This window comes from Calidris pugnax, unplaced genomic scaffold (genome assembly GCF_001431845.1).
Source record: "Calidris pugnax isolate Ruff unplaced genomic scaffold, ASM143184v1 scaffold42, whole genome shotgun sequence".
NCBI classification, from domain to species: domain Eukaryota; kingdom Metazoa; phylum Chordata; class Aves; order Charadriiformes; family Scolopacidae; genus Calidris; species Calidris pugnax.
The window spans coordinates 2,597,016-2,624,928 of NW_015090920.1; the positions used below are offsets into that span (position 1 = coordinate 2,597,016).

The following is a 27,913-nucleotide window of genomic DNA, read 5'->3' on the forward strand; positions in this document are numbered from 1 at the left end:
AACATGTGTGTAAACCTTTTTGAATATTGAAAAGTGAGGTAGGAGCGGCAGAGAGCCAAAGTAATTATTTTTGCAGGGGCTGTTATTTTCTGGACGTAAATACTTGGTAGGAAGACGGAGGATGAACCCAAAACATTTTCTGTCCCTAGCACGTATGCCGAAAGAATAAAGTATTACAATGCATGATGTTCTTTCACCTGGGTTTTCAAAGGCTTGGCAATTTAATTTAGAGATTGGGGAAGTTGCTGGAAGTGCTGGGGTGTAGATCTGTGAAGACACGTCGACTGAAAGCAGCCTCTTGGTCTCAAGCAGTAGGGTTGTAGCCTCCTGTGCATTCAGATGGGACGTGCTTTTTAACGTGGGCATGCTGTCCCGTTATTCTCTTCAGACAATTTGGGGTTTTGTGTCTGAGCAGGGCTGATGAAAGCAGCTCGGAGCTAGTCTCTTTAAGGGTCTTTAAATCTGGAGTTAAATGGTGTGCGTCTTGCCTTTTAACTCTATGGGCCTTCGCTTCAGGATTCGAGTTCAAAACTGGAGACCGTTTTAATTCTTTCTCTGTGACACTCACTGCAGTTCCCCCTCCACCCGCCCTCCCTCATATTTAATTTTATAGTTCTTTCAGACATAAACATGAAAAAAAAGCAATTTTGACTTAGTTTCTGAGTGTTGCTGCAAAGAAAAGTAACAAACATCTGTTTTTACCTTAACTGCATCCATATGTTCAACCTCCCCATCACCCTCCTTCCCCAAAAATTTACAGCCGTATTTGGTGGGTACTGCATACTGTTGAATTAACTTTCTTCACAGTTAGATTAGAGGGTAAGTTCAGAGACTGAAAATATCCGTACTAAGCAGTGGCCAAAAGCCACATTATACCTAAGCCAACTTTTCAAGTTTTTCACTCTTCCTCTTTTAATTTCCTTCTCTGTCCCCCTTCTCCCCTTCCCGCCCCCCAAGATAAAAAGGAGATGATCCAGGAGGCTTTTTTAAGAACAGGTTATTTTTGGTAAGCAGATAAATGTTAACTTGTGAAATACGTGTATGGCTTTCATCCTTATAAATTAATTAACATTCAAAATACCGTGTTTATCACGTGTTTATCATCTAAGCATGTGGTTTGAGATGCATACTGTGTGGATTACTGTAAAGGGTTAGTTACCTTGTTTCGTTTTATTACTTCTTGTTGTAGCATCTGGAACAATTCTGGCCTTACCAAAGTTTTGGTTTTGTAGAGGATTAACAGGAAGAAGGCTATTTTGCTGAGATATTTGAGAAGCAGTGAAGCAAAATGTTGAATGATATTATCTTTTACTTTGTGGTATGCAGCATGCTTTCGGAGATAAGAGTTTGTGGAACTAAAGATGCCTTTCAAACAAAGGTTATTCCTTTCCAGTTATATACTGCCTTTAAGAGATGTGAAACTAGTTGTGCAGATTTCCTAAATAGTTCTGTCTACCATAATCTAAATGGTTTTGTGCTCCAGAGGGGTTCAGAGAACACATGCCCTTCCTCTGCCACTAGAAGAAACTGGCTGTCTCTTAGTAATACCAACTAATGCTAATAATCCAGTTTTCAAGAAAATTAAGATAGAAGCTGGGCTATAATTTGTTAGGAAGTGAGTTGATGACTTTTTGATTGATGGCCATTTTACTGTATATTCTCAGGTAAGTGGTAGATTGTTTTCTTCAAAGGAGATATTAATTATCTCCCTGAGGAGAAGATTCCCTGCTCCTCGCTGATTTTCTTTGACAGGTTGAACAAAAGTCTGAGTGACATCTGGTGGCTAAAATGCCTTGTATTTCTCTCTCTATTGTTATGTAAATTGAGAGAATGGGGATTGATTCTAGCTCCACCATCACCTGTTTCTGCTGAGAGAGGGAGGTCATCTTGCATCCTTCTGACTGAGACATCATCAGAACATGGAGTTGATATCCAGATTGACTTTGAATACGGTCTGGGAAAAGGAAGGAATCATTTGGGGTTGCTAGTATGCTCTCTTGGTCCTAATTAAGAAATGTTGAAGCTAATTAAAGAAATCTTTACTTTTTTTTCTTGATAATTAAAAGGAATGCAAAAGAGTTTTATGCTGGAGTCTAACCACTATATCTAGATGTAGCTGTCCAAGTGTTGTTGCCTTTGCACAACAGTTTTTCAAATTTCTCTTGGATCTCTGAAGACATCAGTAAAAAGGACATACAGACACCAGTATCTCTGCCTTTACTCTGTGTACAGTTCTGATGTTTTATGCAACCTTATTAGCTGTGGCAGGACATGATCTGAATGTAGATTTTTCCCAGTTCTGTTGGCTACAAGGGAAAGATTTGTGTCAGGGGGCTGTTGTAACCCTGGAAATGTAGGCTCTGGTATTGTTTTTAAAGGACCAGATGGAACCTGATGAGTCTAAAAGACTTGCTTGTGCTGGAACTGTAAATCCCAAACTCAAGCTACGTTGTAAACATGGATGTAGAAACTGTCTGTTAAAGACTGAAAATGGAGAATTTGTGGTCCTCTAAGGCAGGCTTTGGCAAAATCATTGTCCCATCGGCCAGAGGTTCACCAGTTCTGACAGGACACTATGTGAAAAGAGGCAGTGACTATCTGCTTGTGGGTTGAATAGGATGTTTTATGCTTGTTTTTAATATACCAGAGGGATTCTCTTCTGCACTGAGGGTGGGTGGGAGACAAATAACTGCTCTGCTGCTGCTGTTGTGTGGTCTAGGAGTGTGATGATGATGAGCATCATGTATGTGAGAAGCAGTGGAATCATATCCGTGTCTCTTACAGTTTTTATGTTCCTGAAAGCTTGTGAGTTCCTCTGAGATCTGGACTGTGGAAGATAACTCTCTGACTGCTGATCTTTCATTGATTGAAACAATTATAACATCTGATTTTTGGGCTGTTGTTATCATGAGTTTATTTGAAGTATTTGAAGCGCTCTGCATCAGTATGTGTTATCTTGTGTTTAATTTTCTTAGTACTGGCACTATGTAAGAGAGTATAATTTGCAGAGGTAGCATTGGGAATTAAAGGACATACCAGATTTCATGGCTAAGAAAAAATTCTGACTCCCTTTAAATGCTGAATGTGGGCTATTTGGGAGTGGAAGTTTTTATGTTGATCGTAAGTCAATATACATGGAAGTTAACAAATTTGAAGCTTATTATTTCCTCATTTTATTTATTCTATTTTCAGCTCTAAAAGAAATGCATGGGGGTTGTGCTTCAAGAAAATTTACTAATTTTGAATAATATATTGGATATTTATTTTATAGGAAATAAATAATAGATCATATAGAATATAGAGTTGCCCTAAAGATTTTAACAAGCAGAGAATAACTGACATCCAGGACTGCCTGCATTCTGCTGCTTTGGTGTTCTCCTGGTTCTACCCTCAATGCAATGCAGAATTCCCAATTGCTAGTAAAAATATTCCTCTCAATGTGCAAGTAAATGTAGGCAAATCTTTTTAATCTGGTTGTTTTGAAAGTAACAGCTTTTTGTGGAGAGGGTAGAGCTTTGTTAATGCCTCCTGTCTTCAGGGACCTCAAATTCTATGCCCTTGTGATTCCCTTGATATCTCCAGTCACAAAACCCCAGATTTGAATTTTAATGTGGTGTGTCTCATCGCTAGGAAGGAGACTCTGCTGGTCTTACCAAGCTTTAGTGTTTCACAGGTCTGATACTGTCTTTCCTCAAAAAGTACTCATTGCATCACAGTGGTTCTATGTCGGATTTCAGCCAGCTTTTTGATAAAGTTACTTATTCACCAGTTCTTTAAAGATTAAGGTGCTTCCCAGAGCGGGCAAGAGTGTTAGAATCTGTCCATAGAGTAGTTGCAACTCCTGTTCTGGTGAATTCAAATGTTTCAAAAGCCTTGCCAAATGTAATAAGGTCAAGTGCTTTGGATGGCATGTTTCCTATCAGAGGATGATGATCTTAAGGCCTCAGGTGCATTCTACTTTTGGTTTTGTTATTTCTGTAACAGGACAACATTGTGTGTCCTGGTAATAGCCTTTATTATTATTATCTAAAAAGGGTTGTTTGTAAGAATAAGGTCAGCAGAAGTGTTATTGCGTTGTCTCAAAAATTTTTATGGGTGACAGAACAGGATTTATAAGTGTAAGGAGCCTCAAGGTATGTTGACCCACAAAATAGAACAATCTGAGAGAAAAACATGGTGAAAGAGATTTAATCTAAGCTGAACGATTTAAGATTTTCTGTAGCATTAGACAGTGCGGGGGCCCGGCTGACAAGAAGCAACTTGTTGAATTTTGGCTGCTTGATTTTATTTTGAAGCCAGTGGGCTTCAAAATAAATTGGATGTACCTAGGCAAGAGGTGTTAAGTTCACACATTTCAGAATAATTATTTTTAAGAAGTTGCTAAGCGTAAGATCGTATTTTCATGTATGCCCTATGAGGAAAGCTATAAAGCACATTGCTGAAGATAGAGAGAAACTTTTAGAAAGTTGCATTATATCTTCACATTCTCCTTCAGCTGCGTTCAATATCAGTCTTGCTCTCAGTAGTTTAATACGTCTTAAAGTCGTTGCTCTTTTTGAATAAAAGTGAAAATAAGAAAAAAGCTCAGTGTCGCTTTCATTATGGTTACTGCTGTAAAACTAAGCAATGTTTTACGGAGTTTAAATAGAAAGTAGAACACTCCTAATACCTATAGAAACTTTTTAAACATTAACTTTTGTTTCTGAGATATGGTACAAACAGGATAAGCCAGTGTTAGAAAGGAAAAATGGAGCCAATAAAGAGGGTTTCTGATTATAATAGCTGGTTTCTGTTTAATATCATTGAGCAGGATGAGATTTTGCAGAGTTTCTCATGGAAATAGCATCCACAGTACTAAAATGATTACCTCATTCTTAGTACCAGTGCCAAGCACTTAGCCCCACAGTGAACACACGGGGTTGATTTTCAACATGAAACAAGCCAGAAGTGTGGAATGACATTTTCAGGTGACAGTTACGGTTCTATTGCCTGTAATTAGCACCTCTTAACATGCAAACCTGCCTGTGCCTTTTCCAGGCTGTTGAAGCTCAAATACGAAGTTTTGGACAGACCCCTTCCCAACTGCTCATAGAACCACATCCTCCAAGAAGTTCTGCCATGCAGGTGGTGAGTACCCTCTTAACTCTTTGTGACCTGCTGTCTTCTTCACCTCCTTGGCTGCCTCAAACACACAGAACCAGCCACTTTGCTTTGCATTTGGGATGGCATTACTAAAAACAGCAGATGAGTTACGGTTCTGCAGGATTTGGGAGCGCACGCAGCGCTTAACTATCATTTTATTTATTGCTGAAAGGATTGTATTGATTTCTAGTACAGAGCTTTTTTGTCAGTGTAATCTTAAGAACACTTCATCAGTTGATTTTGTTAATACCATACCTGTACAGGTGAGAGCCAGTCATCGTGGAGACAATTTAGTTAATCTTTGGCAGATTCCCCAAGAAGCGTGGATTTAGGAGGTGGAACTTCCTTGTCTTTTCCCCTAGGCATAGGTTTTCCCCTAAAACCAGGATTACTAGGAATTCATGAGCTGAAACTTACATAGCAAAGAATGTGACTAAATGTGTTTTGCAGTAAAGCTAGGGTGATAAAATCCAGGCAGCGAGCATTAACATGCTTTCCCTTTTACCTCTACTGTGTCTAATATAATTTTATTATACAAACTATTATTTTATTACTGATTACTTTCCATATCATGTTGTGTGCAGTCCTTGGGTCTAAAATATCATTTGTGTTGTCATGGATCCAGAACTAAGTATGTTAAGTGATACTCTGCCAAATGGTCTGCTAATTCACACGTTTTTCAGAAGGTTACATTCCCTTATTGTTAAGAAGGACATTTTACACTGAAATATAAAAAAAAAACTAACTCCTAGGGTCTTTTTGGGCTGAGGTACATACAGAAAAAAACCCCTTAGTTCTCTACTGGCTTTGGCAAATTTTGCGGTTATTAATGCATGAATTTATAACAGCGCTATATTAATTGGTTTTAAAAGTCATATTCCTGGAGCTGAAATAGAGGAAGGATGTTTTTTCTGTCACCATTTTGAATTATTTCTAGTGGTGTTATTCACTGAGTTTCCTGGTTTTGTGTGTGCTTGTGCATGTATGCATGAATACAGCCGAATGGAAAGCTACCACGTGCTGTGTTAAGCGCACGAGCCATAATATACACCAGGTGTAGTAATTAGCAGTCACACGAAGCCTGCCTATTTGTCTGGTTTTGCTGCTGTTGCTGTATCCCCTTGTGTTTTCAACCATCAGATAGCTGGATTTAATTGAGGCCACATCAGATGAGGCATTACTGACACCTTTAATTGAATGAGCATCCAGGGAGGATTAACTCATAATATTGATTGGCTTTTAGCCACTTGCTCAGAAGGGTGTCTGGGTAGCTTATTAGTTGCTTTTATTTACACCTTTATGCAAAGACAGTAAATAGGAATTCATAGAGCAATATGTTTTTCTAAGTACTCTTAATAACTTTTTAAAAAGGAGTGATAATAAAAATGCAAATGTATTTAATTTTTTTATTAGTTCTGTATAAATATAGATTAAATGTATGCACTTACATACACATACATGTAATGAAATATTGCAGGTGGAAAATAGCCAAGAAGACTTCATTACTGTTCTAATTCAGTTATTAGAAAATTACAAATTCTAGGCCAATATGGTGACTAGGATGGTTGTATTTATAGAATCATGGAATGGTTTGGGTTGGAAGGGACCTTAAAGGTCATCGAGTTCCAACCCCCCTGCCCTGGGCAGGGACACCTCCCACCAGACCAGGTTGCTCCAAGCCCCATCCAGCCTGGCCTTGAACCCCTCCAGGGATGGGGCAGCCACAGCTTCTCTGGGCAACCTGGGCCAGTGTCTCACCACCCTCACAGGAAAGTAAAATTTCTGCATCTCAATGGAGTTATCTTTTTTAGGTACACCACACAATCACAGTCCCCTTAAGCTTTGCTTTTCCCCCTTATGTTTGATATTCAGATCTAAGGTCTTCAATATTATTTTTTTTTACATTTGCAGTATTGTTAGAGAGCTTAGTAAAAAAGTTATTAAACTTTTCAACTTACTAAATTAATAAACTAAAACTTAAAAATATTATGTTGAAAATGAGAATCTGGATTAATTCCCTCCCTTTATTATTTCTAGAAACAACGCAGGGTAGTGTCTGTAATCACGTCCACTTTATATTCTTTACAACTGCATTTAATTATGTTTGTCCTTTGAAACACATTTGCAGTGAAGTCTTCTACTTTGCATTCATAAATCTTATTTTTGTACACCAGAAATATATACAGAACATATATCTAGCCTATGTGTGTATCTGTTTATTTTAATGTGCTTTCATGTTCTCATCTGGCTTGTAAAGAATTGCAGTCTGCCAATTTAATGCAACTTGAGACAATCTCTGGGAGCAGGAATTTCCTTTACTCGCTTTTTTTTTCTTTTTTTTTGGTTCCTTCTTAGTTTGGCATTGCTTTCCTTGACATACTATCTCTGTAGTTGAGAAGGAGTATTCTTTTGGCACAGATAGGTGATTGGAAACTTTTTGTTTAGTCTGCTGGGATCTGCAGCAAAGTTTGTATACAGATACCCTGTGTCCAACAAGGTGCTCTAATTAATAGTGTACATGAAGGTTTTTCTGCCTCAAATGGTTGTTTCCACGAGCCTGTCCACTATTTCTGCATTTGCTTTTCACTGCAGCTGCTCTTGGATCTTGTGTGTTTTAATCCACTCTTCCTTCTCTTGTCCTGTCTTCTTCTTTCCTTCCCGTGTTTTCTTCTCCCCTGTATTTGGGTTCTTGTTGTGTGCACTCAACAGTATCTCCTCCTGCAGAGTCCGTTGATGTTCACAGACCAAGCTCAACAGGATGTTATCATGGTTCTCAAGTTCCCCTCCAACTCCCCTGTCACTCACGTAGCAGCCAACACCCAGCCTGGCCTGGCCACTCCTGCTGTCATCACAGTGACTGCAAACAGGCTATTTGCTGTAAACAAGTGGCATAATCTTCCTGGTAAGTCAATTAAAGGAAATAGCCAAAGAGACCATTGCCATCAAGCAGTACTTCTGTTGTCTGTTTCAAAATTTGCTGCAGAAGTGTTTTAAATTCATAGTGTGAAGAGCAAATCCAGTTCATTGACACTACGTGTTCTTCTCCTGTGGACTTAGTTCCTCCTTAAAAAAGCAGTCTGAACTATTGTGTAGTAAGGCATGTAGCACACAAAGGGTTTCTAACAACAAGATATTGCCTTCCAGGCCATCAAGCACTATGCAAGAAGACAAAAACAGTATATCACTATTTGATTGTGATAAAGTCACACTCTTCCTCTTGAATTTGTTTATTAGTCAGATGGAGATTCATACCTTATGAGAGACAAGTTTTGAAGCCCACAGAATCACAGAATCACAGAATCACAGAATTGTGGTGGTTGGAAGGGACCTCAGAGATCATCGAGTCCAACCACAAAAAAAAACAAACCAAAAAACCATCACCCACCCACTCAGCAGCCCACGACAAACCAATAATCTTGGGCACTAGAGCCTGCCCTGAAGAAACATGTCTACACGTTTCTTAAATCCCTCCAGGGATGGTGCCTCCACCACCTCCCTGGGCAGGCTGTTCCAGTGCCTGGGAACCCTTTCAGTAAAGAAATGTTTCCTAATATCCAACCTGAACTTCCCCTGGCGTAATTTGAAGCCATTGCCCCTTGTCCTGACATCTGTAACTTGGGAGAAGAGACCGACCCCCACCTCTCTACACCCTCCTTTCAGGTACTTGTACAGAGCAATAAGGTCTCCCCTCAGTCTCCTCTTCCCCAGACTGAACACCCCCAGCTCCCTCAGCCTCTCCTCGTAAGACTTGTGCTCCAGACCCCAATGTTTTCTTCTACCTTTTCCTAATTGATTAGGAACAGCATATTCTGATGTTAAAGCTACTCAATGACAATTAGAAGATGAAATATATGGGAAGTCTGTATCTTCTGTAACTTAAATGTCCCAAAGTTATATTAGGTGCTTATGTATTTGTCAATATGTAATGAAAACAACATATCCATTTGCACAGCAACCAAATTAATTTTCCAAAAGATATTTGCACCAGAGTAATACTCACATCACTGAAATTCCTACTAAGAAATCTGGACCTGTGGTCCTCGATTACATTTTGAAAAAAGCCAGATGACTCCCACACTTTTTCCTAATTCTAACAAATTACCTCTCAACATTGTACAAATAGAAACATCTATGTATTATTTCACCTACCCAAGAAATGCTTAAAAAGAAAGGTGGGAAGGAAGGAGGGAAGGGAGGCTTGTCTAGATAAAAAGTTGTGAGCAAGAACTATTTACAGGGCCCTTGACATTTGTTTGAAAGGAGGATGGCAATATCCTCTCATACCTTGGATGTGTGACCTTGGGCGTATAATATCCAAGGCTTTTAAAAAATAGCCTTTGTGGGCATACAACAGTCATGGGAAAGAACAGGTTCCTAAGTGGTAGGAGTTGATTTTGATTTCCTCCTTAAGTCTGCTGGTTGATGATTTGTGAACAAGCAAACAGTTGTTGAGTGTAGCAATCATCTTGTTTTGAGTTGGACAAAACCTTCAGATTTTGGTTTTTCCCTCACCTCTGAAAGAGAGAAGGGTAAGCTGTGCTTTTGAGTCACTATTTTTTCATTTAGAGGCCTTATACACTTGTCTTGCCTTTACAAAGAGCTCAAGGAAACCTCTGGTTCAAGACAAACAAAAACCATCCAAACAAGAACAAAACCCAACAAACCCCCACCTTTTGAGAGCACACTGATCAGCTGCAGCTGTCAATGGAGTACAACTCTTAAGATAGCTGGTATGGACTCCTGAGACTAGACTTTACTATTGTTGCCATCAAATTTTATACCCAAATGGAATCTGCTGGGATTAGAGGGCAGGTATCATTATGGCTCCATATCCCCTGCTGTGGGCTTAGCATTGTCTTTACTAATGAGGCATCATGATAAAAGAGTTAAGTTGCCAAGTGACCAGTTGTCACTGATGTGTAGTTAAAAATCTTATTCCTGAGTTTGGTGGCTTTGCTGACATCTGATGGCACTGGTATCTAACAGGGTGCCTCCACCTTGTCACGTGGATTTCATTGGATGTCATGTTTTGTTCTGTGTTGGTGTTTCATTGCAGCAGAACTTTGACTTCCCAGTTACTTATGAAACCCTTCTATTGGTACTAATTTTTTATAAAGCTATGGACAGTAGATAGAAAAGCCATAGGTGTGAGTATTCAGCCATTCTTTTTTTGTTGTGCTTCCAAGACTGGGCTCTTTGGAGGGGAAGTTTTCTTGTTTTGTTTTTAGTGAGGCTGTGGAAGAAAAAAGGCTTTTTTTTTTAAACACGGAAGGAAAATTCAGGAGGTAAACATTTCACTGGTATGCCAGGTGCCCAGATGAAATGTAGGTCTGCAGAATTATATATTAACTTCTATGCAAACTTGCAAACAAATCGTTTTTGTTGATGGATGAATCCTTAAATAGTGGGTGACTCTGAGATTTCCCTGTCTGCATCATAAACTGGCTTTTTCCAAAAAAATGTCACTTGTGCTTCACTCGTTCAAAGCAATGCTTTAAAAAGTAAAGAGGAAAATAGTATTTGCTACAGTCAGCAGATGGTTGTCACATTTTGTTTTCGGTGCTCTTTACCACTTAATTTTGTTTTGTTGCGACAGGAGATGTTGCCAGTAAAGCATCTGCTAGAGCTTATGGCTCAAGACCGGAGCTGCTGCTGATGGCATACATTCAGAATAGCACTAATCTAAAATAAATGCTTAATAAGCAGGCCGTGAAAGCACCTGGATATTTTTTATTTTTAATTCAATTGATGCAAAAGAATCGCGAATAGTTAAAAAATAAAAAGGACGCAGCTTTGATTTATGAAACGTATGTGGCTTCACATTATTAAAAAAACACAGAGTTTTAAAATCTTCTTTTCTGAATTCCAGCTCATCAAGGTGCTGTACAAGACCAGCCTTACCAGCTGCCAGTGGAAATCGATCCTCTCGTAGGTCTGTCACTTCCTTCTCTCTTTGCGATTCATTAAGCTCTGTATGGTGGCCCTGAAGTGTAGATTACGGTTGTTTTTCACTTGCTGGTTGCTGGGAATGGAATTTTCCTGATAAACCATTTGCATGCAAATTGGAATGCAATGAGCTGTGGCTATGCTGGTATTTCATCAACTCCCCCTCGTTGGTTTGCCTAATTTGAACAGGCCTAGGACGCGTGTCAGTGAAAATTAATATGGATGCTGTAATAATGTGTGATTGAGAATGTGCATGAAGTACTGTCAGGATAATATTGGATCTTTTCATCACTCAGACTTGTTGATGAGCAGGAGCGAGGCACGTTATGATGAATTGGTGCACTGGTAATGTGATGGAGCTCCTTTGCTGAGGAAATTTTCATAATAACAGTGGGGTTCTTAACTGCACCGTGTTGTGAAAAATAAAACCGTGGTGCCAGGGTTTCATCATTAAAGGAGATCAATCCTTTCTTCATAGACCTGCTGTTCAGGCTGAGGGGATTAATGTGTAATTGCAAAGCGGTTTCAAAGTTGAAATATATTGCCCGTTCCATTTTAGTATTGAGATATTAGTATTCATTTTTCCAGGGTATCGCATCTTTTGATCGGCATCACTGGTTAAATTTGTGTATGTTTTTCTTTTATTAAAAAGGGGTGGAGAAATGTCTCTCTCTTATTTAATGACTCGGTGTAATAGATTCAATCCATGACTTTTTATTATAGAGGTTTGTTAGTTTATATAGAGCTGATTTTTCTATTAGAATGATTGGAGTTTGGTGAATTCTTTCATTACGGATCTAACTTTGGGGAGTGCATGCTTGGAGTGTGAGTCAGGAGCCTGTGGCATGGCCAGAGGAACCTTAAATGTGATCAAAAAAATGAAAACTCAAACAACCTAACCCCAAAATACAAACTAGTTGTAGGACGATTCACAGGACCAAAGGAGACAGGATTTCCTCCCTCTGCCTCAATTCGATTAGACTTCAAATTTAGCTCTGTTTTTTAAACTGTCCATTTCAGGATGGCAGCTTAAGTGAAAAAGAAGTGAAGTGGTCAATTATAGAAGCATGGAAAAACCAGAGCAAAAATGAACTTGCCTGGATAGGTTTAGAATGACAGGTCTGTCAGCCAGTGAAAATTAATTTCAAAGCTAATATACATATCACAGTAGGAACTGCCCTGTATCGGTCTGTAGATACACACTGTTCCTGTGTAGCCATTTCACTGGGTACGCTCCATGATAATTAAATCAGGATCAGTGTGCCATATTAAACCATTTTATAGAGCTGATAAAATGAAAATCTTTTCCCAAAGTTTTTCAAATCAATTCCCACCTGAATAATGCAATACTCATAACTTATAATGAGGAGGAGACGTGTGCTGTAACTCTCCTTTCCTTCCTGAAACCGACTTTATCCAGAAAATGTCGGGGCAGGAAATGGATATTCTGCTTTAAAACCTGCTATCAGGTAGATCTTAAAAATACAAATAAACATCACAGCAAAAAAAAAACCCAAATCACATTGGTCCTGTCTGATGATATTGTGAAGAACGTTAGGGAGGAAATAAAATTTTTCTATTCGTTTTCATTTTTCATAATTTAAAAATCCTAATTCTATTTTCAGGCTTGCCTTTAATTTAAAAAAATACTTTGACTTTTGTTTGGATAAACACCTTTAAAATGAATGTTCACAGTTCTGAAAAATGGTTTAATGTCCTCTTTGTACAACGGATCTCAAATCAGCCTCGTGGTTACATTGGACATAGTTTAAAAGGTTTTAGGGTTTCTTTGTCACTGTTAAGTAGCATCATCGGGTACAAGCAAGTAATTATGTAGATAATATTAAAGGTTTTTAATTGTGGCCAGATGCATTTACCTAGAAATGGCACCTAAGAGGACCACAAAATTACACTTTTATGGTTATAGCAGGAATCTTGTTGCTGTCTTAGTTGTAAGGAGGGATTCCTGCTGCCCTCATTTTCCAGTTGCACAGGAAGATGTGAACCAGCGATGTCTGATACGACATAGATCCTAGACCTCTTTTTGAGATGTTTTTTGAAGGTCTTATCCACATTGAATGTGTGCAGGGTTCTTGGAGGGTTTCTTTGCCATTATTTTGTCACACAGAGTGCCTCGCTGGCCGTTTATAGAATCATAGAATCATAGAGTTGCCCAGGCCGGAAGGGACCTCCAAAGGCCATCTAGTCCCACCTCCCCGCAGTCAGCAGGGACACCCCCAACTAGACCAGGTTGCCCAGGGCCTCATCGAGCCTCTCCTTGAATATCTCCAGGGAAGGGGCCTCAACCACCTCCCTGGGCAACCTGTTCCAGTGCTCCACCACCCTCACAGTGAAGAACCCTCTCCTCATCTCCAGTCTAAATCTGTTCCCCTCCAGCTTGAAGCCATTGCCCCTCGTCCTGTCACTGCAGGCCTTTCTAAACAGGCTCTCCCCAGCCTTCCTGTAGGCTCCCTTCAGGGACTGGAAGGCTGCTATTAGGTCTCCCCGGAGCCTCCTCTTCTCCAGGCTGAACAACCCCAGCTCCCTCAGCCTGTCCTCGTAGCAGAGGTGCTCCATCCCCCTGATCATCCTTGTGGCCCTAATATATTATATTGTGGTGTTATTCTTTAAATTGTCCCAACAGCACTCAAGGCCCCGTTAGGTGTTACCAGCAGAACACGTGGCAATACCTAAATTATTTGCTACCCGTATGGACAGGACAGTATCAACATTTTTAACATAGTGAAAGTGTAGATGGATTAAGGATTTGATAGAAAGTAAATGGAATAAGCCCAGGGAGTAATCCCTAATAGGGATTAGCTATCCCATGGGAATGGAAAGACATTAGAGGACAGAGAGTGGAGAAAAGCACAAGAGCAGAATAGGGACAGGTCTGGGGGACCACCTGGAATGGAGTAATGGTGCCCCAAGCACAAACCCAGGCACAGGAGAACTGGGGTGGGAGTCAGGTTCCCTCAGGAACAAAGCACATTAAATTTCTTCCTAAAGCGTAGGATTTCCATGATATATATCTATAGGGATCCATATATATGTATATATATGCACAGACATCAATTAAGAGGGACAAAATCCAGTATGAAAAATGCGTTCGTTAATTGATTCCTGTCCATTCTGTGGGTACACCATGCCAGATTGTCTGGGGAAATAAAACAGCAGGTGATCAAAGTAGGGTAAATATTTTCTCTCAACTCTACAAGAGATTGTGGAGATAAGCTGGTTAATTTTTGTGTAATACTCAAAAAAGTGTGAAATGGTACTGATGTTTACTGCAGTTATTCTTTTTTTTTTTTTTTTTTGTATCAACATTTTTAACATAGTGAAAGTGTAGATGGATTAAGGATTTGATAGAAAGTAAATGGAATAAGCCCAGGGAGTAATCCCTAATAGGGATTAGCTATCCCATGGGAATGGAAAGACGTTAGAGGACAGAGAGTGGAGAAAAGCACAAGAGCAGAATAGGGACAGGTCTGGGGGACCACCTGGAATGGAGTAATGGTGCCCCAAGCACAAACCCAGGCACAGGAGAACTGGGGTGGGAGTCAGGTTCCCTCAGGAACAAAGCACATTAAATTTCTTCCTAAAGTGTAGGATTTCCATGATATATATCTATAGGGATCCATATATATGTATATATATGCACAGACATCAATTAAGAGGGACAAAATCCAGTATGAAAAATGCGTTCGTTAATTGATTCCTGTCCATTCTGTGGGTACACCATGCCAGATTGTCTGGGGAAATAAAACAGCAGGTGATCAAAGTAGGGTAAATATTTTCTCTCAACTCTACAAGAGATTGTGGAGATAAGCTGGTTAATTTTTGTGCAATACTCAAAAAAGTGTGAAATGGTACTGATGTTTACTGCAGTTATTTTTTTTTTTTTTTTTTAAATTAATGTGCTTGCAATGAAATACAACCTGTGTACAATTTTGAAATCATAATTCTGTTGTCTGCTGCATTTGAGTCACTATATAGCATATATGTATACGTGCTGTTTTATAATTACATTCCCCCCATTTGTTTCTTTATTTTTGATTTCCTATACTAGAAGAAGGGGAGAAGGAAGTTTATTACATTTTTATGTATTGTTCCTTTTTGCAATCTTTCATTTATATTTGTCAGTTGCATTTGACTTAAAGAAGGGATTTTTTTTTTTCTATTTTAGAATATATACTACAAGGAATTAGCATTGTTCCCAGAAGTGTGATGAGAATTTTATAGTAAAAGTAGAAAGAAAATGTCCCTGCCACAAAAAACAAGTAACAGCAGCGAGGGATAGTTTCGGTGTCAATGTCAGTTTCTAAAATGTGCTTTTGTTCTGTGCATGTGGGTGCTAAAATTTTTTGATTTGTGTGTCTTTTTGTTCAGCCAGCAATACAGGTATGCACAGGAGGCAAATCACTGACCTATTAGACCAAAGCATTCAGGTACATTCCCAGTGTTTTGTCATCACCTCTGATAATCGTTACATCTTGGTCTGTGGCTTCTGGGACAAGAGTTTCCGAGTTTATTCTACTGACTCAGGTAATCTATTTTTAATATATGGGAATAACCTACAAGATTTTTTCTGTTCATCATCAACCTATTGTTTCAGATAAAGAAAGAATGGGGGCAAGGGGAGAAAGCAGAGTATGTATTTATTCTCCTACTCGTAATATTTGTCAAATCTTTTCTTACCTGCTGTGTATTGTATGCCATCATTTTTGTGGAATGGTGCCAAATGTAAGAGAAGGAGCTCTTGTTTAGCCATAGCATCACACTTCAAATCTATATGGGCAGGCATGCCTACTCTCACACTGGAGTTTCTACAAGTAAATGAGTTTTTGTGAAGCTTTGCGTACCCCAAGAATGTAAAGTTCTTAGAGTGCTTACTTGAATTTAACTCTGGTTGTTTTTCTGCACCAAAGAAATTTTATTTTTTTTTGAGTAAATCCAGGCAAGTACCACAGAATAAGAAGGGAAGTGAAGTCTTGAAATCTGGTGAAAGAATACTTATGAAAGCCTTTGAAAACTATGCTATAATAGAAAAATTGATTTGGAGCCACTGAATTCTTTCATATAACATAAACTGATCGATATAATGGGCAGGAGTTTAAATTAGTCTGTCGGCTGGCAGGTATCCAAACCATTGAAGTCATGCATGTGTCATGCTAAATAGAAAAGAATCTTTCAGTGTAAGAGCTACAGGAATTTAAAAGCCATGGAGCCCCAGAAAAAAATAGGTATGATTTTTTCCCTTTCATTATCTTATAATGGGAATAGCGACCTCGCTGCAAAGTACTTCTTTGGGATTAATGACCCAGTGTGGTTAATGTGTGTGTGCCATCAAGCTTTCCAGTAGGTTATTAATCCCTAGGGAATATCCTACATGTTTGTCATCATTTCTTAAATATATTAGTTAATAGTGTTTTTTACACATGGCAAACCAAAGTGTTTAACAAACCAGGATGGTCTTTAATGAAAATCTGTTAAGACTAGATCTCGTGGCATATTTTAGCATATCTGTCATTTTAGCAATTTTAAAGCCTTAAGTATAAAGGAGAAGTTCCATTTACTTCATATTGACCACCTACAATTCATTATACAGGCATCTTGTTAGACCCTTCTTAGTTTCATTTTCTCTTCGATGACAATAAATTTACATAGAACTGTGAATTTAAAGGAGATATTCAGAAAAGTTAGCTAGCAGTAATAAATACTCAGTATCTATTCTTGATTTCTATGAATAGAGAACTAATTCTTTTATGTCAAAGGATGTATTTTGCTTTACACCTATAGAAGGAACTTGTATGCTATGGTAGGTTTGTCCTGTGTTGGTCTGAACTACAAATATCTCATTATGTCTTCTGTGGGTAAGTCAGATGCACCAGGCATCTCGTTACTACCGTAGCTAATTATGGCATAAACCAAAATTCCGGTCTCAAAAAAGTTGCAGATTTGTGTCTTTTGTGTGTTTCCTGTTTGTCAATAGAGCAAGTCTAGCTGTAGCTTCAAGCAAGTGAATTCAGATGTAGTTTCTTTTGCTTTGAATTAAAATGAGACTATAGTCATGAAATACTCTGAACTTGACAGAACAGCAAGGGGAGAAGATGATGTCATCACTAATGCATAATGGCAAGTGATCACAAATGTTGAATTCAGTTATATTTTAGCACTTACACAAAAAGGGGACCTTTTTCCTATTAGATTTTGCGTTTGTTTGGTTTTGGTTTGGTTTGTTTTTTTTAACAGGAAATACTTTTAACATAAATCCAGGGTTCTCAGCACAGCAAGTATAGCAGAAGCACAATAAAACCTTCCTCCAGCAGCGGGAATGATTTCTAGACAGCATTTTAGATTCAGTAGTGCAGAGACTTGAATCTTATTTTTCTTTTAATTATTCGTAGCGCAGCTGTCAAATAAAACATTAACTAGAAAATTTGTTCTGTCAAAATGGGATATCTGAGTGCGTATGGTGAAGTTTGATGTTACTGTATAGAGAGGACAACTCAGAGTAAAGGAAACAAACAAGTTGAGGAACTCTTATAAGAGTAATGATTTATTTTTTTTTACCAATATAAAAGAGCAAAAGCTTATTTCTTGTTTTGATGGAATTGATTGAACCTTAGCTGAGCAGTAACAAAGTAAAACTAACAAGGCAGTGCAACTACATGAGCAACTGTCAAACAAATAGCCTTGAAAAATGTTTGTTTTCTAGACAGAACTTACAGACTGTAGTTGAAAGAGAGATCTTTATAACTTAACAATGTTTATAGCGTAAACTTCCGTTCTAGAAGTATAAATCACCTCAGGTCTTTGAATACCTACAGCTCTACAACTGAAAACTATATCGCATAATTAAATTCTTCTCAAATCTAAATCACGTAATCGACAATTTGAATTTTGAGGGAAAAGCACCCGCTTGGTTAGATGTTTGTGTGTGTTGCCAAACTGAGGTTACGTGGTCTGTGAGTGTTCCACTGCTCCTGGCTGTGAAGTTCAGTCACTTTTCCTGACTAAATCTGTTGACTGGTCACCATCTGAGGCAGCTGGGTGACCCTGGGGTGCAGAGGGGACTGACGTGGGACTCTATTGCAGGCTCACAGAGATGAGTAAAAGAGTTTGTCCCTGAGTTACTCTCCCATCTCCTACAAGATAGATCTGCACACTAAGTGTACCTTCCAGGGTTTTGCCCCTTCTAGTACTTGATTTCACAATTTCACAATTTCTCTTGGAGGTTTATACCTGCCTAATAAGTTTGTCGGTGTTTTATTTTAAATCTGATGTACAGGCTTCCACTGCTCCTGGCTGTGAAGTTCAGTCACTTTTCCTGACTAAATCTGTTGACTGGTCACCATCTGAGGCAGCTGGGTGACCCTGGGGTGCAGAGGGGACTGACGTGGGACTCTATTGCAGGCTCACAGAGATGAGTAGAAGAGTTTGTCCCTGAGTTACTCTCCCGTCTCCTACAAGATAGATCTGCACACTAAGTGTACCTTCCAGGGTTTTGCCCCTTCTAGTACTTGATTTCACAATTTCACAATTTCTCTTGGAGGTTTATACCTGCCTAATAAGTTTGTCGGTGTTTTATTTTAAATCTGATGTACAGGCTTCCTTTAAATTGCATCATGTTACTCTGTTTTTTCTTCATGTAGTAAAGTCAGGAATTCCCCTTTTCTGTAGATAGTCCTACCTCTCTCTTGTTTTTATTTTTCTGGTTTTCTCCACTTAATTGCAGTTACCTGTTTGATTTTCTGTTATAAATCAGGCAGTTAACATTATTTTTGTTTTTTCCACAGAACCACTCTCTTTTGTTACCGTTAGGGTTATTCAGTGGATATGAACACAATGCCTTGTAGTCTTAACATTATTTTTGTTTTTTCCTCAGAACCACTCCCTTAAGTCTTTTGTTACCGTTAGGGTTATTCAGTGGACATTTCACAGTTTCTCTTGGAGGTTTATACCTGCCTAAGTTTGTCAGTGTTTTATTTTAAATCTGATGTACAGGCTTCCTTTAAATTGCATCATGTTACTCTGTTTTTTCTTCATGTAGTGAAGTCAGGAATTCCCCTTTTCTGTAGATAGTCCTACCTCTCTCTTGTTTTAATTTTTCTGATTTTCTCCACTTAATTGCAGTTACCTGTTTGATTTTCTGTTATAAATCAGGCTCTTAACATTATTTTTGTTTTTTCCTCAGAACCACTCCCTTAAGTCTTTTGTTACCGTTAGGGTTATTCAGTGGATATGAACACAATGCCTTGTAGTGCAGAGAAAGAGGGCCATGAAATGTGTCTTACTAGCCATATTATATGGGGGCTGGAGAGTGTCCAGAGGAGAGCCACCAAGCTGGGGAGGGGTCTGGAGAACAAGTCCTATGAGGAGAGGCTGAGGGAAGTGGGCATGTTGAGTTTGGAGAAGAGGAGGCTGAGGGGAGACCTCCTTGCCCTCTCCAGCTCCCTGACAGGAGGGTGGAGAGAGGTGGGGGTTGGCCTCTTCTCCCAAGGGAATCATGAGAGGAGCAGAGGAAATGGTCTGAAATTGGGGCAGGGGAGGTTTAGATGAGATCTTGGGAAGAATGACTTTGCTGAGAGGGTGGTCAGGCCCTGGAAGGGCCTGCCCAGGGAGGTGGTGGAGTCACCATCCCTGGAGGGATTGAAGAAAGGTGTAGACGTGGCTCTTCAGGGCATGCTCTAGTGCCCGAGATTGTTGGGGTGGGTTTTTTTTTGGTTGGTTTGGTTGTTTTATTTGCGTGTGTATTGTTGGACTTGGTGATCTCAAAGGTCCCTTCCAACCATGAAGATTCTCTGATCCATTGAGATGGATTTTAGTCCTTAGGTTCTCGTTTGACGGGATCACATATGCTGGTGGCAGATCCAGAAGCCGGCAGGACACGTGAGATGTTTGCTGGTTAGGAGCCACCCTCTGGCAGGGCAGTCTGGCAGAGGACTTCTCTGGGTGACCTTACATGTGTCTCCTCTCCCACATACCTCTCATGGCTAAGAGAGGTTTTTCGAGGTCTTTTGAGGCTTTTCAAACGTTAGAGGAATTCTTAAAAGGGAAGGGTGCTGGTTGAAATAAGTGGCAAGTGTTTAAATGGTGATGGAAAAACCTGAGTACAAGAGTAAGAGAGGTTTTTCAAGGTCTGTCTTTTGAGGCTTTTTGAACATTAGAGGAATTCTTAAAAGGGAAGGGTGCTGGTTGAAATAAGTGGCAAGTGTTTAAATGGTGATGGAAAAACCTGAGTACAAGAGTAATTTTTCATTTAAATCTCCTTTTTTCTGTTTAAAGAGATGCTCAAAAGCTGTATATGCTGTATGCACGTGTATGCTCTCACACTACCCATTTTTTCTGGGTCCTAAATGTTCTGTAGCTTCTTCTGATTCTGTTTCCCACATCATCAGCAGATCTGCATTTTTACTGTTACTTTCACCAGTAAGCTTACCTTAAACTTGCCTTGAAAGAGAATCCCATCATGTTTCCTGTTTGTAGAGTGAATATAAACATGTAGAATTGAAAAAAAAAAAAAAAACAAACTTCTGGCATGATTGGCCTTTGACTAAAGTATTATATTTATGGACTGTAAATATTTTTTTTTTTGTATGAACTATTGCACTTTTAAATAAGTTTCCACCAAATCAAGGGGAAGAAAATAGTACTCTCCACTATATTTCTTTTTGGAACCTTTTTTTAATAAAGAAGATGTTTGTAAAATACCTTATAATGTATTTAATTTTCCTTAAAAAGAGTAAAAGTGCAGTTTTGAAGCAGTCAATTTTATGTGTTTCAGGTAAACTGATGCAAGTGATATTTGGCCACTGGGATGTTGTCACCTGCCTTGCTCGTTCTGAGTCCTACATTGGAGGAAATTGTTACATTCTCTCAGGATCACGGGATGCAACGTTGCTGCTCTGGTACTGGAACGGCAAAACCAATATCATTGGGGATAACCCAAGAGGTAAGCAAAACCAGAAAAATCTGTTTTATAAGGATGTTGCCTAAAAATGGCTTGAGTGAACACTTTCCGTGATGAATCTTCAGGTACCGTTAGTGTCAAAGTGCAGTGTTTCTTTCTTTGTAGATGTGATCAGTTCTAGTTTAATAAATTGAGGGTAAACAGTGCTTGCTTTGCAGCACAAGTAGAGCTAATTTTTGATGTTATGGGATACTGAAAATTACAGATATATTTTTTCTTATCGCTCATTCAATTGCAAAGGCTCGGGGAGTGAGAGAAGGGAACTTGCTTGTTATATTTCCTGATCAATCTGAGTAAATCTTTTTCTCTCGACACGATGGTTTCGTTGAATACCTGCATTTGAGTTGTTTAAAGCAAAAAAAAAAAAAAAATAAATTGAGGGTAAACAGTGCTTGCTTTGCAGCACATGTAGAGCTAATTTTTAATGTTATGGGATACTGAAAATTACAAATATATTTTTTCTTATCGCTCGTTCAATTGCAAAGGCTCCGGGAGTGAGAGAAGGGAACTCGTTTGTTATATTTCCTGGTCAATCTGAGTAAATCTTTTTCTCTCGACACGATGGTTTCGTTGAATACCTGCATTTGAGTTGTTTAAAGCAAAAAAAAAAAAAAAGACTGCACGTGGCTCCAGTGCAGGCTGTATTCTGTGTGACTGTAATGTCATGCTCTTTGGGCAGTACCTTGGCTGTCAGCAGAGTTACACAAACAGTGATTTTTAACTTAGGCTAAGGTCCTTGTAATGATCTGTGTAACAGCCTGAGCAGGACACAGGCAAAAGAAGGACAGACACGTGGGATGGATTAAAGAAGCAAGCTTAAAACTTTTTTTTTTCATTTAACACTTTGGTAGGGTGCTACGGGCCTAATCCTTGCTCTCACGTACCAGGCATTTTAATTGGTTCCAGTGCAAGCCACAGGGCTCATACCATATAACCAAACTAATAAGTCAAAGTAACCCTACTTCAGCTTAATTCAGTTTTAACCCCTCCCCACCCAAACTCACCTTGCACTTCCCAAAGAATTTAATCTCTCCCATTTTACGGAGTTTCCCAGGAAGTCCCAGATCTTTTTACTCCTGAAGATTCTCTCTTGTAGCTCATGATTTTATGTGGCTGTTCCACCCTGCTGTGCTTGTATTGTGTAACAGGAAAGGTAGAAAGTGATCTTGTTATTAAAAATTAAGCATTTATGCCCGAAGCAAGGATGTGCAGCTTGACAAAAAGCCTGAGTGAGCCAGTTCACAGGAGTACGAGCCTTTCAAGACAACTAGTGAGAGCTTTCATATGTGAATAGAGGGGTGTATCACAGCCAAACTGGAGTTATATTCTCCCTGTTCAGCCAAAAAGAAAATGCCCTGAAGAGGAGTGAGAAGCAGTATATTCTGTCTGTCCTCAGAAGTGTATTTCTTAAGTTTTCTGCCATACACAAGGTCTTCTCTGACCCCGTTTGAATACTAGTAAAGTATTTTTAAAAAGACCAAGCTGGTCTGCGAAGGACAAAATGGATTTCTGGACAACAAGGAGTGTTGTTATATCTGGCATATATTGCAATGATAGCTGGCATACAATTCCATATAATGTAAACAGTATCTGACATCTTCCAAATTAATCAGTTTGGTAAAGTTGTGTGTTCCATACTCAATCTGTAACTCAACTGGAGTTACTTGAATATGAAAAAAGGAGAAATTTGCATTCTCATGAACTATTTTGAAGAAGCACAACTAATTAATATCAGAATGAATATCTGAATTTAACTTGTAAATTATCTGATGTTGACTGTGAAAACTATTTAAAAATTGCACAGTTCCAGAATCTTCAAGCAAAGAATGAGAGCAAACTATCCCCATTATCCTTCCAACAGTCTGATTCAAGAGATGGGAGCGTTTCTGGGATGTGGCTGGCAGAATTTTATGAGCATCTTTAAATAAATATGGCTTTGGTTGAGGGACAAAATCTCTGGGAATACTTTATACATATTTTGCAATCTATCAATTTAAAGAAAATGCAAACTCTGCACTATTTTTGCAGAGCTTGTAAACTTGGAAACTCCAAAAGGTCTGTGAAAGGAACTGAAGAGCTTGACAGTCAAGCGAGCTTGTAAATCCTTAAGAGAAAACCTGCCCTTTTGAATAGAAAACCATAAATATTTTACTGGTGCAAAGCAGTGAACATTTGTTGGTGTCCTCTTAGAGTGGTCTCAAGGCCTGCAAGTGCAGCCCATCTTTGCAGATTCTGAGTCCTGTCCTGGAAAGTTCTTCTTGCCGAGTATTTGCCCGGCTTGTCTGCTTTGTGACCAAGACCAAAGGAGGCTGTGGGCTCCTTTCTGCCCTTAACAGATCACATGCTGAGATTTTGTATCTAGTCTAACTAGAATAGGTAGAATTTATTATAATCTGACTGTCTTCTCTAATGCAAATTACTAATGTATTAAAATTTTACACTTCTCAAAGTTAATATTAGGCTATTTTAACTACTGCTTAACATCAGACAACAGCTACCTGGTAAGCCTCTTTGTTTACAGTCCTATTAAACTTTTGCTTTTAGGGACATGCAATGGCTCCTATGTTTACTAGTTGCCATTGTGTAGCTTTTTTTTTTTGTGATATAGCAAGCCTGGAAGCTTTTTTTTAGGAATTGGAGTCTCATGGCACTATACATAGGCCTAGACATGTGTATTGTAAAAGACAGTTTCTGCTTCAAAGAGATGGTAATCTAGGGGGTTTAATTTTTCCCAGAAATAGCCTTCTATAGGCATCTCTGTTCAGTTAAAAATTTTTTTGAAAGGGCAAATAAAAAGAGCTGTTTCTGCTTAGTTCTGATTTTGTCAGAAATGGAAAGCACCAGCAGCCTTGTTGGGTTTTGAGCCCTGGTACTGCAACTGTAATGTCCATCCATTTGTGGGATGCCAGGTATTTAGCTTGTCCAATGTCTATTTATATTTGAAGCTTATGATTATTTACCTCAAAACATAATTTATTCATGCTTTCAATGAAGACTGTTTCTTGGAATTTTAGGTACTCTCAGAGTTGATACTTCTATTTTTTTCTCTATTTAATTTATCCCTAATTTCCACCTTAAAATGACTTCACAGCAACATGCCTTCGATGGCAGTGTACCAAATCACGATGCCAGAGTAGTTTCAACAAAAATAATCTAAACCAGGAGAATTTCTTTCCTCCTTTCATAGTACCTGTTGCCTCTGATATTCATCAGTCAGCAGACTGGTATGATCAAACTACCCTAAATACTATCCCATTGGGCACCCATTACTCTACCAGTTACATTTTATTTAGGTGCCTTTGTCTGGTTTCGTTACTTTAGGAAGCACTGAGCTCTTGATCTCTGGCTGCATGTATTCATGTTTCAGAATAGTACTTAACTCAAGCTGACAAGCCAGGTGGGCTGTGGCATACGTGATAAATAAGTGTTTTGTTTGATATTCTTTATCAAGGACAGTTTTCTGGCCAATTGGAGTGTATGGAAAAATTCTTTACGTTTTTGGTTTAACAGAAGAAATATGTTACCAAAATATTCATTATTTATATTCTTTAATTTTTAACTTTTAAGCTGACTTCTTAAAGAAATTACACCTATGCAGTCTCACTGTCTGTTTAGTTCCTCCCTAATAGCTCTCAAATGCATTGATCAATGTAAACCAAATTTGATGAATTTAAATCTCAAAGATATGAAATTCCTACTTGAGACACATCTGCTGGAAACTATTTTTATTCTTCACAAAACAGCTTGATTACATTTGGGTTAAGTCCTTTTTTCCTTCTCAAATTAAAACCTGAAATTCAAAAAATATTTCACCATGCTCTTTGATCAAATGTAGGGGTTTTTTCTTTCTAAATTAATTGGTTTTGAAAATGCAGAAGCATGGCAGTACTTCGCTTTGGCGCACAGGCATATTTTCTGATGCAGAAATAGTTTCTGTGGACAATTTCTGACCAAGCCTAGGACTAATTCAGAACAGAGCGGAGAGTCTGAAGTAGTTGTGTTCTTTAGAGTAACCCTGAGCCATTGTGAGCTCACATTAATTAGGATAATTTACTGTGGAGATGGATAGCGTAAGGGGCTTTTCTTTTTCTCTCCTTGGCTCGCTTTGGGGAGGTGGGAGGGAGAGGATGTGGTGCCCCTTGAAGCCCATGTGTGATGTGGGCAAACACAAGGTTTGCTTTTGCATATGTAGAGGCTCCGATCTAACGGCGAGGTACCACATGGGGACGTGACATTGTGTGACATTCAGGACTGGGGTTCCTGACTGGGAATGTGTGGAGGTTACTGGGAGAGGGCGGCGTTACTTGCGGAAAGATGCCACCTTTGGCACTTGCCCAGCCCTGATGGGATGGAGGTGGAGGGGAGGCGAGAAGCAGGGGGTGAGGGGAGGAACTACACGGGGGTGGCTGGAGAAAAAAGAGAGGAGAGAATTCATTTGCATACAAATGGTGTGCATCACTTTCAGATCCCACTCTCCCTTTTAAGTTCAAGTGGCAACTCTCAGTGTTTCGGCATTTCCTAGGTTGAGGGATTGCATTTTACTTTGTAATCGCAGAACAGCTTTGGTCTCCTCATTTATTCTCTTTTCCCAAAGGAGGCTCAACTGCACCCAAACCGTTCCCGACTGACTTATGTCCAACCTTCTGTTAAAAACTTTGGCAAATATATTTTGGGGCTTTAGAAGCAGGTTTTTTTCCCAGTGTTCAGCCTAGAATCCCGTTCTTTTTCGCAGCAGTTGCATTCTGTCATATCTTGTATATTTACTCTTTGTGTAGAGAACAGATTATTTATTTCCTCCTTGCAACAGCTTCCAGTGATTTGGTTTACCGTGACCTGAAATTCTTTGCTTCCAGATTTAATAACCTAATTCTTTATGTCTTTTGCCATAAGTCACATTTTTCTAGACCTGTGATTTTTTGAGTTCCTCTCCTCTCCAGTTGCCTGTCTTCCTCAAAGCAGACCCAGCAATGCAGTTGAAGCCTTCCCAGTAATAAGTAGAAAACAACCTGTTTTACAGACCAGTACTTTTCACATCCCCATGAGATACCTGTTTCTTTCAAAACAGCACAACAGTGTTAATTCTTTAAGTGTATGAGCCTATATAAATTTGAGTCTTTTTTGAAGAACCACTGTCTACTTAGTAGTTTCTCCTCCTCTGTGTAGTTTGACTGTGGAACCTTGTTTTAAACTTTCTGAATTGTATTCTTTTTAGACTGTTTCTCTAATTGGTCAGGCTCATTTTGAACTCTTATCCTGTCCTCCAGCAGACTCAAAGCAACTCACGTCTGATAATGTAATTTACAGTCTTATTCTGTCAAACTGGTCATTAAAGAAAATATTAGATAGTTTGCAGGAATGCCCATCTGTACATTTACCATGTTGACAATGAAGAGGTTTCTGTATATATAGCTTTCCAACTAGCATTTCATCTGATGTGTAGTAATGTCTTCTAGACATGTGCTTCCCTATTTTCCTTAAGAAATTGCCCATGTGAAACAGTGCCAGAGTCCTTAATAAAGTCAAAATATACGATGTCTCCCTGAAGACAAATCCTGTTACTCTGCCATTGCAAGAAAAACATCGCTTTAACATGATCTGCTCATAACAAATCCACATCAGCTGTTACTCATCTCCTTGTTTTCTTCTAGGAAATTGTGTGTGTGTCTGTATATAAATATAAATGTTCTGCCAGTATTTTTTCTATTTGTTGGGATTAAACAGATTACTCTCTAATTTCTCAGTTTTCCTTTTCCTGCTTCTTAAACAACACAAGGCGCTTTTTAATCTTGCAGAACCTCACCCAATATCCACAAAACAACTCTGGGATCATGTAGCTTCATTTTCACGGTGTCCTCAAGTTGGTATTACCAGGCCAATTGAGTTCCAAACATGTTCCTCGTTTCAGTATTCTCTAATTGAGACAACAGCTCTCATTGCTACTTTTGCTTTTGTTTGCTGCCTGATTGCTCTTGGCCTTTTTATCGAAGAATTCTACTGAAATACTTTTGATGTGGCATCATCTGTTGGTGTTGCTTGCTTTTAATAACAGACCAGTTTCTCATGAAAACTTAACATTTATTTTGTTTTTATAGAATGACTGTTGTTCCTGATGTCGATAACAGACCAGTTTCTCACGAAAACTTAACATTTATTTTTATTTATTTATTTTTTTTTTATTTTTTTTTATTTTATTATTTATTTTTATAGAATGACTGTTGTTCCTGATGTCATTGTTAGTTGCATCTCATTTATGCTTGGCTATCCCATTTTTGTCCTTGCTTCCTCATACCTTGTCTCTTACACTAGTTCAGAAAAATCTTGCTTATTTTGATCTTTCTGCCTGACTTTCCTGGTGTTTACAGTCACTGGAGAGCTTTCAGTTACACCAGCTGCTATCTTCTTGTCTGTCTTATCCTTCTGCTGCTTCGGAGCAGTTTTCACTGGTATCCTTATTACCTTACCTTCTCATGAGATACAGACCAATCTTCTGTATCCATTGAAATCTGTCTTCCCAAAATACTTCAAAAAATGATCTTGTCCTTGTTCTTTCACTTATAAAGCCTATCAAACACACTCATATCTTCACCACTTCCATGTAAGTTCCTTTCACCACTATGTTTTTGATCTGGTTTGCTGTATTGGTTGCAATCATACCTAGAAGGTCAGCTCTAGCTGTTGCTTGTATAGTTCAAATTGTCTCCACATTGCCTGCTACACCACACCTGTATTCCCTTACCAACAAACATCCTTGTAGTTCCTTTCACCACTATGTTTTTGATCTGGTTTGCTGTATTGGTTATAATCATATCTAGAAGGTCAGCTCTAGCTGTTGCTTATAGAGTTAAAATTGTC

The 27,913-nt window shown here is 38.8% G+C and overlaps 1 protein-coding gene across 1 annotated transcript in view; it reads left to right on the forward strand.

Moving 5' to 3' along the window:
• Positions 1–27,913, forward strand: part of LRBA (LPS-responsive vesicle trafficking, beach and anchor containing) — a 464,550-nt gene that overhangs the window by 411,617 nt on the left and 25,020 nt on the right. Inside the window, exons 49-52 of the mRNA XM_014950036.1 lie at positions 7,852–8,044; positions 11,012–11,074; positions 15,478–15,633; positions 20,876–21,043. Coding sequence (XP_014805522.1) covers positions 7,852–8,044; positions 11,012–11,074; positions 15,478–15,633; positions 20,876–21,043 — 580 coding nt within the window. The remainder of the gene's footprint in view (positions 1–7,851; positions 8,045–11,011; positions 11,075–15,477; positions 15,634–20,875; positions 21,044–27,913) is intronic.